General features: G+C 34.6%; 1 protein-coding gene across 9 annotated transcripts in view; it reads right to left on the minus strand.

Moving 5' to 3' along the window:
* The window catches only part of METTL25 (methyltransferase like 25), a 161,344-nt gene that overhangs the window by 73,226 nt on the left and 73,489 nt on the right, over nt 1–14,629 (minus strand). For all 9 annotated transcript variants that reach the window (XM_040491305.1, XM_040491306.1, XM_040491303.1 and 6 more), the window contains exons 6-8: nt 9,513–9,607; nt 5,873–5,902; nt 1,861–1,934 (exon numbers count right to left, since the gene is read on the minus strand). In XM_040491305.1, the coding sequence (XP_040347239.1) occupies nt 1,861–1,934; nt 5,873–5,902; nt 9,513–9,607 (199 nt within the window). The remainder of the gene's footprint in view (nt 1–1,860; nt 1,935–5,872; nt 5,903–9,512; nt 9,608–14,629) is intronic.

Here is a 14,629-nt window from a genome sequence, read left to right on the forward strand (position 1 = left end):
TATTAATTCTTCTAATCTATGAACATAGGGTGTCTTTCCATTTATTTGTACCTTCCTTGACTAGAATTAGTGGGAAGTCGACTTTGGTTTTTGGATAGACTGAATTTGATATATCTGTAAGGTACTTAAGTGAAAGCGGTAAGAGTGGATACCTGATTCAAGATATTAGTTGTGAGGGGGGTGCCTGGATGGCTCAGTCGGTTGAGTGTCCGAATTCAGCTCAGGTCATGATCTCACAGATTGTGAGTTCAAGCCCTGCGTGGGGCTCTGTGCTGACAGCTCAGAGCCTGGAGCCTGCTTTGGATTCTGTGTCTCTCTCTCTCTCTGCCCCTCCCATGCTCATATTCTGTCTCTCAATAATAAATAAACGTTAAAAAATTTTTTTAAATAAAAAAAAGATATTAGTTGTGAAGGTAATTCCTAAGAGAAAGAGGATATATTAAGAGACAGGAGCTGAGTATAAAAATATTAGCGAATGAACATATATGTAGGAGGTGAGTTAAGAGGAAAAACCCTTTAAGTAAATAGGTGACAATGCCAAGTAGGGGGGAAAAAGCCTCAGAATGTAACTTAAGGGAAGATAAGGAGGAAGAGAGTCTGGAGAAAAAAACCCAATTATCAACATTGTCAAATGTGGCTGAATGGCCAATCAGGCTTTGGAATGAAAGCGTTTATAATAAATACCATCTATCTTCTGAGTAGTAAAAGAAGCAGGAATGTGGAGGGCTGGACAGTGTAATTTTTAAGAGAGAAGAAAGAGTCATAAAAAAAATGGAGACAATTTTAAGTTGTCATTGGGAGAGATAAAAAAATTTATAAAGAGATTTGAGGTCTCAAAAGAAGCAGGCAATCAATATCTGAGTGGACATAAATTTGCAAAATTTTGTGATTTTTTCCAACAAAATCAGTATCTTGTGATGAACTCAAGAGAGGGAGCTAGTTTTCAGGAAAGCATGAGAAATTCATTTGTAGACAATTTTAAAGATTCGTAAACATATGGAAAATAAAATGGAGTCTGCAATAAGATTTGGGAGTTAGTTACACAGAAATGATAGTTTAAGCCAATGGTATAGTAGATATTTATATGTCATAATTTCTATCAGTAAAAAAAATAGGTTATTTTATTTCTTACAGAGAAATAATAACTAATCTAAAAATAGTTTCTATCTCCGTTAAGTGTGGATTCATTTTTGAGAACTTTAAAACTGTCCTATTTTAATCTGAAGAATAATCCTATTACAACCAAATGGCTATCAGAATCCTAAAATTGTAATTAGCAAGAGGATATTCATGAAATTTGCCAGACTTGCAAATGTATGCTTGAGTACAGCAGTTACTGAACCAATATTATGGAAAAATTCTCCCATTCCTGCCTCTCTGTATAAGCAATGCATTATTTGGAAAAAACAACAGCAAACAAAACATGTGCAGGGCTATTATTTACCAGTAGTACATGGGCCACAATTATTTATGATCAATTTCTGTTCTCATTAGTTAAGTGTTTAGGCTGTACTGGTTGTGAAACATTTTAAATGTAACCCTTGCTATATGATAACATTATATTCACTGAACTACTTATATATAACATTTCATTACTTCTAGAATTTTAAATTATAATTGACCCAGACTATTTTATCATTACACAATGCTTCAGGACAAAAAGGAAACATTAGAGCCCCCACTTTAATAATGATTAATCTAAGATACAGTTGCTGCATACTTCTTTGTTACTACTGACATTATGCTCAAATTCAAAGCTTCTTTTAAAAAAATAGTGATGTTGAATAAATTCACCTAGGCTAAAAATCACTTCACTTGTAAGACAACAGAGTTATCCTTATTAAAATAAAATCCTCCTACCATTTGGTGATGCCATAACATTCTTTAATAATATCCTGAAGGACAGCTCGATAGAAGAGTGATTCAGTAGGCAGCTGAAAAAAATGTAGATAAATATAAGCACAAGAAACAAATAAAAAACATAAATCAAATCAATACTAGAGAGTCAGGAACATAAGTGAATGTTAGAAATCTGACTTTATTGCAAAACATGGAGGAAACTTTTATAATTTTTCCATTCTAAGTTAAATTGTTACCCTGAGGCTAATACTGAGGAAGCAATCTGCATGAAAATAGAAGAAACTATAAAAGAAATGGTAGTGAATGGGGGAAGAAACAGCACAATCAAACAAAAATGAGCTAATGTCCCAAATGCAGTGCATTCAGTTAAAAATGTAGAAATAAACTTTCATGACCAGCAAGATCAGCTCTGGAGCCAAAAAGAGAGCAGTAAGGTAGAATACGTGCAAAAGAGAAGTGAACATGGATTTGTCCTAATGGTGGTGGAACAGAGATCATATCACCTAGGATTCACACCCAGAAGGAGAAGATACTATTGTAAGTAAGGACATGCTAAAAGTATGTCTGAGGTCTAAAAGATCATAGCATTGGCTACTGTAGAATTGAAAAGGGCATGTCTTTTTGTCCCTCAGGAAGGATATAGGATTAGGTATCCATGAAGGTTTTCCAAAGCAAAGAAGATATGGATGAAGAGAAGGGCCTCAGGGAAGCATGATAGTTTTGAAAAAGTATAAAAGAAAACACTTCACTGAAACAAGGGAAGGGGGCACTTAAACTAAGAAACTACAAAAGTCGCCCAAACTCTATCCACATCCCCACAGAACTCTTAATGACAGTGTAAATAAATCCAATACAAAATAATATCAGCAACAGTCCTGCTTCCATGCAGTTTCTAACGAAAAAAAAAGGGGGGGGGGGAAATGAGCCAGAGTGGAGGGAGGCCAACAATATTGAATGGTCCTGAGAAGGCTAATAAGGTGAAAACCCCAAACTGTGCAATGACTGGTAGTTTTAAAGACAGAGTTCAGTACACTGTACAAATTCCCTGAGTCAAACTTCTTTCGCTTTTCCTTCAGAGCACAACATTGTTATTTTCGTCTGTTTTCGACTAGAATATGTTTGGATTCAGACGGAGTCTAGCATAAAATACAATTTTGCCTGTGTGCTCAGATAGAAAACTTACTCTACTGCTCCTCTCCCCATCTGACCTCAAGTTCCTACACTGTGGGCCCCAGGCGCTGAGGCTACAAAAAAACACAAGTTGGGAGCTGAGGGTGAACCATTATTTCTTGCATCTTCACCTAATGGCACTGACTTCTTAAATCACTGGAGAATGTCTGACTTGCAGGATTTTGACAGAGCACTTGGAAAGGGCACGTGTTATATCCTTCCAAGATGGTGGGGATAGTGGGGAGGGTGATTCTAGTCGGAAATGGTGTTAGGAATATCAAAGTCCCCAGTTCAGCTCCTAAAATAATGCACTGAAAGCAGACATACTTGAATACTCATAAGAAATTTGTAACCTTCAAAAGGTATACTTCTTAAATAAAATCTCTTTCTAAATGCAACGCCTTGACGTAAGACAAACTCTGATTTGTAAACTTTCTTTCTAGAAGACTGCTCCAAAACATATCATTCAAAATTTTCCATCTCTGCACATATTTTTCATTTGGCATTTTTTTCATCTTGAGTAATTCTTTTTGTAGCACCAAAAATCTCTATCATCCATCCCTTCCTTCTCCCCATATCCCTTCAGTTTTCTCACAAAAATGCTGAAATCCTCTTTCATATATTGACACCTATTTTTCTATTGACATTTAAGGCATTTTTAGAAATATATTATTACATGAAGTAAAATATTAGTATTATAAATGGTTTATAAAGTTCTTAACTTTTTATTTAGTTAGCTATACAATAAACAGGAACTTTAATTTTACATGAATTTTCTTTTTTTTTTTTTTCCAACGTTTATTTATTTTTGGGACAGAGAGAGACAGAGCATGAACCGGGGAGGGGCAGAGAGAGAGGGAGACACAGAATCGGAAACAGGCTCCAGGCTCTGAGCCATCAGCCCAGAGCCTGACGCGGGGCTCGAACTCACGGACCGCGAGATCGTGACCTGGCTGAAGTCGGACGCTTAACCGACTGCGCCACCCAGGCGCCCCTTACATGAATTTTCTATGAAACTTCCAAAAATAGTTGAGCTGGTATTTGAACTGAAGAAGCCTAGCTCTGATGTCCACTTATAAAGCCATGATGCTATATGGCCTCTTGGACACTTGGGCAGGGATGGTGTCATTAGTTTTTATTCAATACTTCAGTCAGGAAAAAAAATCTTAAAAATAAAGCTTTCCATACCTATGCCTTTGAGAAAAATTATATAAACGGTATCAAGGTAATTTAGAAAATAATGTATATTTATATTGTTATTACAAACTGGTTAAAGATGACAAAAAAAACCCCAAGAAATGCATTTAAACAAGAGATCATACAGAAATGAAATGCACAGAGAAATAAAAACAGGATAGAATAAATCATCATTCCTTAGTTATCCTGAATAAATAAGAGCCTTACAGCTGTTCGCTAAGAGAAAGGGAAGAGAGTTATGAAGTGCCTTCAAACGTGCATTCCTTGGATAACTGGGTCTATCCATCCTGGTAAATACAGATGGAGGCATGTGGGAAGGGAGTCAACATCTCCCCAGCACCCTGTGTCTGACAATTCCAAGAATAAACTGGATGTGGCTCAGAGTTTACTTTCTCTCCTTCACAAATGATAAATCAACCTAACACTTTAATGCATCTTAAATCAGAGGGAGCAAAAAGCACACGCTTAAAGTATATATCTTAGGCATGAATTTTACAGGTCTAGTGGAGACGGCACTAAGCTGGAAGTCAGTACTCTGCAATTAATTAAGGGAGGTAGAATGCACTATTAAACTTCTGCTGTGTATCATGTTCTCATGTAAGTTTGGGATAATACCCAACTTATAAGATTGACTGTAAACATGAATAAGCACTTGGGAAACTGAAAAACACCACAAAATGCACAGGGACATTATGATGAAGGCTCTTTTCTCTTCCAGATCCTAGGGAACCACTAGGCTTATAAGCAGTACAACTGCAAACCAGCAGTTTGAGACGAAAGCCCACATACCTCAACAATATGCCCTAATGCCTTTAAAAAAATCAGCTTTTACCAATTTTTAGATAGGAACAACAAATATATTTAAGAAAAAAAGTTCTTAGCATTGAGCCTGGGCCAGAGTAAGTACTCAGTATATATTTGTTGCTATTATCATTTTAAATTATAATTATTTTAAAAAATTCAAATTGACATATTAATGTTCCTTGAAAAGAAGCAAAAAGAGATTTCTAACATTTAGGTCCAACAAGAAATATCCTGTGAAAAGCTTAAAAAGAACAGCTAAAAAAACTTTTAGAAATGCCTAATATGTTTCATCAATCATAAAATAGAGAATAAGGCAATTTTATGGATATTTTGGGGGATATATTTAACTTCTGTTTATATGTGCAAGTCCATTTGGCTATTTCAACTAATTACCAATCAAATTAATAAGGAAAAAAGTTAAAAAACAAACAAACAAAAAAAAAAACCAACAAAAAAAACAATGCAGGTCTGTGTTTTGGACTGTAGTTAAAAAATAAATTGAATGCTATACTGTGTTTATCTTTGCTCCAACTAAGCCCATAAGAGCCTGATAGTCAGCAATAGCAGTCTTTGGAAATATTCATAGACTGTTTAGTGTATTATGAAGAAATGACACATTAGTACAAGAATATAATGTGGACATTTTCTTAAAAGTTCAATTTCCTTTTTCTGGAAGTTCACTTCTCTTTTAAAGAGAAACTTCTAGAAAATGTACAAATTTGAATATGAAGAGGTGACAAGAAGACTCAGGTTTTAAGTTCATCAGCAGGTCAAGTAAGAAGAGTACTTTAAGAAAACTATCCTGTCCATCTGCTGTATTAGAGTAAACACTCGTACTTACCCCTTGGCCAACCGCAACCCGTTCCAATGCCTTTAGAGAAAAAATAAGGAGAAAAAAGTAAGACAAAGACTGCTGGTATATTTAGTCTTATCTTATAAGACTTATAAACACACTGTATAAAGGCTTATAAAAGTGACATTTAAAAAGATTAATTAAGTGATAATGTGTAAGTTTACACATTTACAAGTGTTAATATCATTGAGGAATGTTAACCAGTATAGTTGTATACTCTAGGGTTGATTTATAATAGGTGTGTGTCATGTACACAAACACATACACACCCAATTGTATATACTCCTTGAATTTTAGAAAGAATAAGAAAACGAAAGAAATAAAAGAACATGGTCTTGGCTCACTTTTAGCTGTTTAGCTGAAACAATCAAATCCAAATCTATTATTATATGTGTGTATATAATAAACATGTTTATATACTACTTCTAAGTGTATTCTCTTCTAATTTTTTATAAACATATAGTTGCCTTTTATTATACAAGGTTTTATTGAACAGATTATAGCTGAAAATTTAGTTTAGAATAGTATGTATAGTTTTGGTTGGCCTGGTCTACAAATTCAAATCAAAGTCACATATGATCAAGTGCCCAAAAGAGAAAGAATACATATTTTTACAATTTTCTACATAGCTGGTTTTACATTTATATTTATTTAAGATCCAGATGATTTTACAAACTATTTCCTCATATTTCCAGTAAATATGCATAACCCAACATATATAAAAGATACATCTGAAAGATTTATCATAGTTTCAGTATGGAATAAATGCTTCTAAAACTTCCATTTTTAAGAGACATACATTTCTACATTTATGAAGTTTTATAACTGAATTACATTAATATTTCAATATTTACCTTTATTTTTTAAATTTTAATTAGAAAATATTTCAAAATAGAGTAGTAAAATATAATAGATCTACATATACTTCCTATTCAATTTTAGAATACCCATGTTTGCTTCAGGTTGCTATTCTTCATTAATAATAACTGTTAGATATAGCTGAATCACATACTTTTAAAACTGAAAGACAATTTACAGATTATCCTGTGTAAGTACAATTTTTGCAGAGGCACAAGTTCACTGGCAAGGTAAAATAAGTTGCCATAGTTGTATAGCTAGTTAGCAAGTGAGCAGGAAGTAAAAGCTTGTTCTTTGAACCTTACCTTCACCTGCCCTCATACCACTAAGATTTAGTGGGAAAAGGAGTTCACTGTATATAAGAAGTTGCTTCGCAGAAATTATTTGAAGAAAAAATTTATAATTCTCCAAAGACTTGAACGATACCTTCACCTAACATCTAGAGCCAGAGTTTTAGGAATACAGGAGCAAATTATTATATAATTTTCATATTAAATTAAATAGCAACAGGCCCAGAATAAGTTTATTATTGAAGAAAACATTGATTTTCTTTTACAGTACTGTCTGTGCTCATTTCAGATTAGATTTTTGTGTTACAGCTTTGGCTAACAGGCTGAACTGAATAAAGAAACATGGGTTTTTAATAATAAATTGTTTGGTGTTGGTAAAAGTGTCTACTTTTAGATAAGAATAACTAGTTAAAAGTAGTCAATACCAAGACTACTTTTAGTATGTGTTGCTGATGACGGACTTTAGAAATACAAATGATAAATTTTGGTTACATAATAAAAGATAACCAGGTAGGTGATAAGAAGTTTCTTGCAAACATTAGTATTTTTCTTGGCCAATAAATAAAGATAATGAAGAAAATATATACCAAGTGTTAATCGAAAATATTTTGCAGTTTTATCAGGCTTAAAGTATGCTGACATGATTGTGCTAATCTAATTGAAATTTATCTCTGGTTAGTACCCTTAACAATTTTTCAAAGCATCACCAGAAAGTTCTCCTTTCTCGATCTCTTTTTTTTTTTAACCCCTGTAACTTTGATTATTTGTGGAAAAGGTCAGTTATGGAGTAAAATACAATTAACAAAAAGTACATCAAAAAAATGTTCCTTAGCAACCAAAAAAGAAGCCAAGGTAGTCAGGGACTTCAATGGAGCCAAGGAGAGGGGCATTCCATAGGAAGCTCACATTGGGCAGAGAAAGTTATTAAGTGCAGTGTGGTCTATACATTAAATATTCTAAAATTTATTTTTCAAAACCTCTTCTTTATGTTTCTTTGAATGTTTATTTTTATAACAAACATTTTTGTTTTGTGGGTACCATATATTCTTTTACCTCTGTAAGGGATATTAATAGTTATTTTATATTATTTTATTTTGTATAGTCTCCATTTCCTCCAAGTTGCTTTTCTTCAGTTTTTCTGATCTCTGTTCTTTCATGTTAGATTTTCCTTATACATCTAGTGATCCTTGGCTGTCTGTTGATAATTAAAATGGGGGTATTGTAAATGTGATTAGAAGTACTGTGCTTATGAGTGAGGACTGTTACTTGTGGGCTTTATCATAAAGGTGACATGTGTCCTGCTTTATTGTAAAATCCCTGATGCCAGCATCATTAGGTCTTTTTTCTTAGGTTAGTCAGATTCCCTAATTTCTTGCCTGAAGGGTATAATCCTGGCTGCTGCATTCTGAGAACTAAGTCATTTCAAGAATTACTTGTCACTATAACATGACCCCGAATAAACATTACTAGCAGATATAGTGAAAGAACAAGATAATTTCCAAGAAAAGCATTTTAAGAGGACTTTAAAAATTATTATTTGAGCATAAATAGATTTCTATGATAATACTAGGATCTGTGACCTAGAACACTGGTGTGCTATTTTTTATATTGCTGTATAAACTGGCAGAGAAATAATGGTCATAGAATAATTAATTTATCTTGGGGTTGGACATCAAACACATTATTTAATCAACTATATTTGAAATTTCTAATGACAAAAAATAACTTAGATGTTTTAATGTGCACCTATTCTTTATAAACTAACATAACACCATGAACAGAGAATACCACAGGTTAAAGTGTTCTAGGTGTAAGGACACAAGCCAAATAAGGCACATTAAAGGCTTTATTTAATTAGATAGTTACTTCCAGGTACCTTATTAATATCTTTCCCATTCTATAAAAAATTAGGAGGGGCGCCTGGGTGGCTCAGTCGGTTAAGCGTCTGACTTCAGCTCAGGTCATGGTCTCACGGTTTGTGGGTTGGAGCCCCGCATTGGGCTCTGTGCTGACAGCTCAGAGCCTGGAGCCTGCTTTGGATTCTGTGTCTCCCTCTCTCTCTGCCCCTCCCCCACCCATACTTTGTCTCACTCTCTCTCAAGAATAAACATTAAAAAAAAAATTAGTAGACCAAATGATCTACTATAAACACATACAAACATACCACAGAACTGTGAATAAAGCGCTGAACTAATTCGGTGTTTAATACTTCATAGCTGGTACATTTTATATGGTAATTAAAGTAATTATATATAAACAATTATATGTAAAAAAGTATAACTATAAATTGTTACCACACTGCATGTAAAGTAGATAATGCTGGAAGGGCAAGTCATTTTTTAATCAAAATTTGCAATGCACAAAAGCATTAATAATGATGCTCTGCAAAACTTGGCATTTAATTCATGATATCAGCCAACAATAATAAATTCTGTAACATCTGGATAAAGTTCTTAGTCCAGAAAAAAATATAATCATACCAAACATGCTGACATTCTGGCATTACGACCACAGCACCATCTCTCTTCCTTTAAATAATGGCACATTGGAAATCCCCACTTGTCTTGGGTGCTTTCTGCAGATGGAGGAAAAATATGGATTATTTAAATAAGATTCTTCCTCTTTCAGTTAAAGTAAACAATCTATTGAGAAAGAAAAGCAGTTATTGAGAGAGTCAAACAGTAGTTAAACATGGAGGTAGTAATGTTTAACAGTTCATTCCAATCTGTTAATTGAAAGCATATTAATGTTATGAAGGTGGTATTTTCAACAACAGCTGTTTTGTGTTTAAGCTCTAGGTCTGATACTAACCAATTTGCCAAAATTGTTTTTTCTAAGATTTAGCAAGAGCAATTTAAAATGGAAGTACTCTTTATGTTCAGTGTAACTATAGGAAATAAGTAATGAGATTCTTGCCATTTATTGCTGACCTGACTTTCTAAAAAAAAAAAAGATTTATTAAATGAAATTTGGCAATTTATTATAGAACAATATTAATTCATCCCTAACAATGATGAAGCATCAATTATTTTTTTCAGCCACTATATTCGCTTTCCAGAAAAAGAACAGCTGTATAAGCTCTTCTTTCTTCCTTGTATTAACAGGCTGCAATATTTTCAATTGTGATTCAATTTGGCTCAATTGCATATATGATTTAAGTAACAACAACAATAATCAACATTCACGGTTTAATCACACATATCTTTTGCCCAACTCACTTACAGAGTTGTGTACATGATTTGCTGATGTTCAAACCCTTAATGCAAAACTATTAATTACACAGGGGTTTTGAAAAGGAAAACAAATGAGTTTCTTTTTTAAATTGAAGCCTGGAAAATAAGAGCTTAAATTTTATCAAGACTATGACAATTAAAAGAAAAATAAGAAAAATATAAATTTTCTATTAGGTTAAAAAGTAAAAATAGAATTAAAACTTTGAAAACATAAAAAACTCTTTAAAAGAAAATACTGTTGAAGTAGATTCAACTAAATACATTTCTCTGCTATAAAGGATCAGATGACTTTTGATTAAAACAGAGAAAGTTTAAATTTCATGAAGATCATAAGCCTGTGAAAGTGGTTTCCTTCTGTTCATAAATTAAGATTTATGATACACCTTACTGATAATCAGATGGAAGATATGGACCTTCCTCTGGGAATATAAATAATAATAATGCTAGTGTTTATACAGCACTTAATATTGTGAGGCACTATTGTAACTGCTTTAAATGTATTAACTACTTTTAGTCCCTACAGCAATTCTATGAGGTAGGTACAGTACTATATGCATGGTTCAGCTAGGGAAACTAAGCGCACACAGGTTAAGTAAACTGCCTAAGTTGCAAAATATAGCACATGGTGAGGTAGGATTTAAACCTAGGCAATCAGGACTCCAGAGGCCATGCTCTTAACCACCAAGCTATATAAACAACTTCAATTACAAATGCATAGGACTTGTGGAGCCCTTGAAGCCTATCCAGATCCTGGGGATCCTTGGACTACTTCCTCTATTTCCTAGATGACCTGAAATAGCAAGTTGAGTTTTATTTAAGGTTTTACAATTTTACTGAGATGTGATTACTGCTAAATGAAAGAATAACTGTAAAGTTTTTTTTTCTTATAACCAAAAAGAGAAATATCTAGAGCTTACTGTAAAGGGTAAGGGGCTAGAGAGATAGGTTTGTGCTATTTTATTAAGAATAGTTAGGAAACATGCTAACCAATAAAATAGTTGGGTCTTGCCTGTCGCCCCCCTCCATCCCACATCCATTCTCTTCTTGTAGACAGGAATAGAGATTAAAGGCATGATGGGATTAGTCCTGGCAGTCTTTAGAAAGACAGTGGTGAAGCTGTGAGTGTGTGGTAGGGGGAAGAGAGGGGTGGGAATTACTCAGAAGAATGCAGAGTTTTGGGATTCCCAATTGATTTCTAGTAATAAAGGGAAGATGAAGGCAGGGATACATAGGATTCCTGGTATCCCTCTCTATTTTAGATGACACAAACATGGAAGCCAGCAGAAAAGACTTCTGAACACATGGGGCTGTCATTAGAAAAATGGAGGCTAGTAAAAGATGGCCTTACTTCACACATGTTCACTAATTTGTGCTGATGAAGGTGATGAGAGTAGAGAAAGGTTATGGTGTTCCTTAGGGCTCATAAACCTACTCTTTACTCCCACAATAAAGGCCTATATAGAAGGGTAATTTTTGTGTATAAGAGAGCTTCCTCTCCAACCCTACATTAACTGTAGTGGGAGAAGGACAGTCTTACTCAATGTATATGGCTCCCTGAATCCCTAGCCAAAACACCTAAGATCCTAGGGCAGTTTATAGGAACTGCCAGCCTTGGCTCAGGGCTATGTGAAATGTCATTAAAGCCTCTCTCCTTTGGACACCTGGTGGTTGTGGAATCTCCTTGAAGTTTTCTGAATCTACATCACAGTTTCCTCTGTGACTGAGGTCATGGTGGCCTCACAGTTCTGCTCATTTTTTAACAAAGTGCAAACAACTGATACAGAGACAAGACACCCTCAAAGTCAAACAAAGCCTTTCATGTACAGGTTCAATATTATCTTTGGAACCTATTTCACCAGCTTCATTCTGACTGCAGTGAAGAATGAAGCTCCCTTCTATGTCCTGAATCAAAGGCACAGAGTTCACTGTTTCTATTGTTATATATTTATCTCCTATTTAACTGTGTTCATAAATTCAGATCTAGTCAAAGTGAGCTTTAACCACCTTTATCAGTTATTTCCCCGGGGATCACTTTTATGCTATCTTTAAATGATAGTTTTGGAATAGATGAAGTCTCCTTTTTTTTTTTTTTTTTCATCTATCCCATTTCTTCTCTGTTGGCTTTAGAAATCCATCCATCTCATAAAAGTAGAGATTCTACTAATTTTTCCTTCTTATGTTAATAATATTACTATCTACTTAACTAAACAAGTTTGAACTTTAGAACCATCTTCTATTATTCTTTCCTTTAATCCCCCAGTTCTCTTAGTTATATCCTTAAACATATCCTCTTAATTATACCTTCTTTTCATTTTCAGTCTTCATTAGCTTTTGACTAGGTAAATGTAATACCTACTAATTCTTTTTCTTTTTCCTTTAGTCTTGTCCATCCTTTACATTAAGAGTAACATTATCTTTTTAAAATAGACACATCTAACCATGTTACTCCAACAGCTCTTGCTTCCCTCACCACTAGCATCTATGAGATAAAACCCAGTACTTTTCTTACTGTGAATTTCAGGAGGTTCTGATGCTCCCTCTTTATAACATTCTCTTCCTCTGGTTCCATGATACCATGCTCTCTTATTTGAGGCCTGATGCTCATCATATCCCCTGACAGTTTGTTATTTTCTGTCTATTAAGTTAGACATAAGGATTAATGCATAAGGATTAATCCTACCTCACCCTTTATACTTTTTTGGGGAAAGATTTTGCAAACTCAAGTGCTTTCAGTTGGTAAATAAGTGTGTGAAGCAGCTAGATACAATAAAATAGGTAATCATCAATTTTCATGGTAACCAAGTATCACATTTGCCCAGTCTTATTGCTATTTAAAGAACAATTGGAGCGTAACACAACTGTCAAAATTGCCAAAAATGGGCCCGTGGGCACTATCAGAGCCAGTGTGCAACCCCTGTTCTATCTGTGTGCTTTCCCTAGGCAGCCTTACCTATACCTCAATTTACACTGACAATTCCTGGATTAATTTCCTAGGTCAGCTATAACAAATTACCATACACTTGGTAGCTTAAAACAACAGAAAGGTATTCTCTCACTGTTCTGGAGGCTAGAAGTCTGAAATCAAGGTATGGGCTGGGCCATGCTCCCTCTGAGGCTGTAGGGAAGAACTTTCCTTGCCCTTTCTTAGGATCTAGTGGTTGCTGACAATCCTTGGCATTTCAGGGCTTGTGGCTGTACCACTGCAGTTTCTGCCTCTGTCGTCCCTCTGGGTCTCTGTGTATCCTCTCCTCTTCTTATGAGGACACTAACTATTGGATTTAGGGTCCACCTTATTCCAGTATGACCTCATGTTAACTAGTTACATCTATAAATACCCTATACCTAAATGAGGTCACATTCTGAGGTTCTGAGTTGACACGACTTTTTGGGAGACACTATTCAACCTACTCCAATTCCTAAATTATATCTTCAACCTCTTCTTTAAGATCTAATTCTGATCACCAATAGCCTAACCACCAACTCCAAATGGATATTTCATTGGCACTTGATAATCAACATGTCCAAAATCTAAATAACTGAATGACACAAAACCAGATGTCCTAAAGTTTCCTATTTCGGTGACTAGCATCAACGTTTACTCATTTACATGAGTCAAAAAGCTCAGGAATCTTTTCACTTTCCCATATATAGCATGTTTTAGAAATTCCAGTTTATTTTTCTCCTAAATGTTCCTCAAATCCATTAATATTCTCTATTTCCACCATCCCAAACTACCTGCACTGCTATGAAAGCCTCTTGATTGGTTACCAACACCCACTCTTGCTCCTTATTTCAGTTTTAATATTGCAAAGTGATATTTTAAAATATAAACTTCATCAGTTCCCTTCCCCGCTTAATAGATCCTTCTTTTCCTTTCAAGATTAAAAACCAAGAAACAGACACTTAACAATAGAGAACAAACTGATGGTCACCAGAGGGGAGATGGGTGGGAGGATAGGTGAAATAGGTGACAGGGATTAAGGAGAGCACTTGTTTTGATGAGCATCAGGTGATGTATGGAAGTGTTGAATCATTATATTGTACACCTGAAACTAATATTACATTGTACGTTAACTAACGGGGATTTTTAACTAGAAACTTAAAAGAACACAAAAAACAAAAAAAAACATTAAGACTCTGTTCCTTAATGTGATCTGCTTGTGCCTACCTCTCCAGCTTCATTTCATACCTTGTTCTCTGTTTCAGCCTTTTGTTCCACTTTCAGTTCTCTAAACTGGTAAAATACCTATCTCAAAGCTTTGGAATTTTCTACGGTAAGCCAGAGATTTCCATACTATACCTCATGATTCTCCTACACCTATATCTTGTAAATAGCCCCTTTGTAAGTAAACTCATTTCAAATT

Source organism: Herpailurus yagouaroundi, unplaced genomic scaffold (assembly GCF_014898765.1).
Source record: "Herpailurus yagouaroundi ecotype Mexico unplaced genomic scaffold, PumYag 182, whole genome shotgun sequence".
Taxonomy (NCBI): Eukaryota; Metazoa; Chordata; class Mammalia; order Carnivora; family Felidae; genus Herpailurus; species Herpailurus yagouaroundi.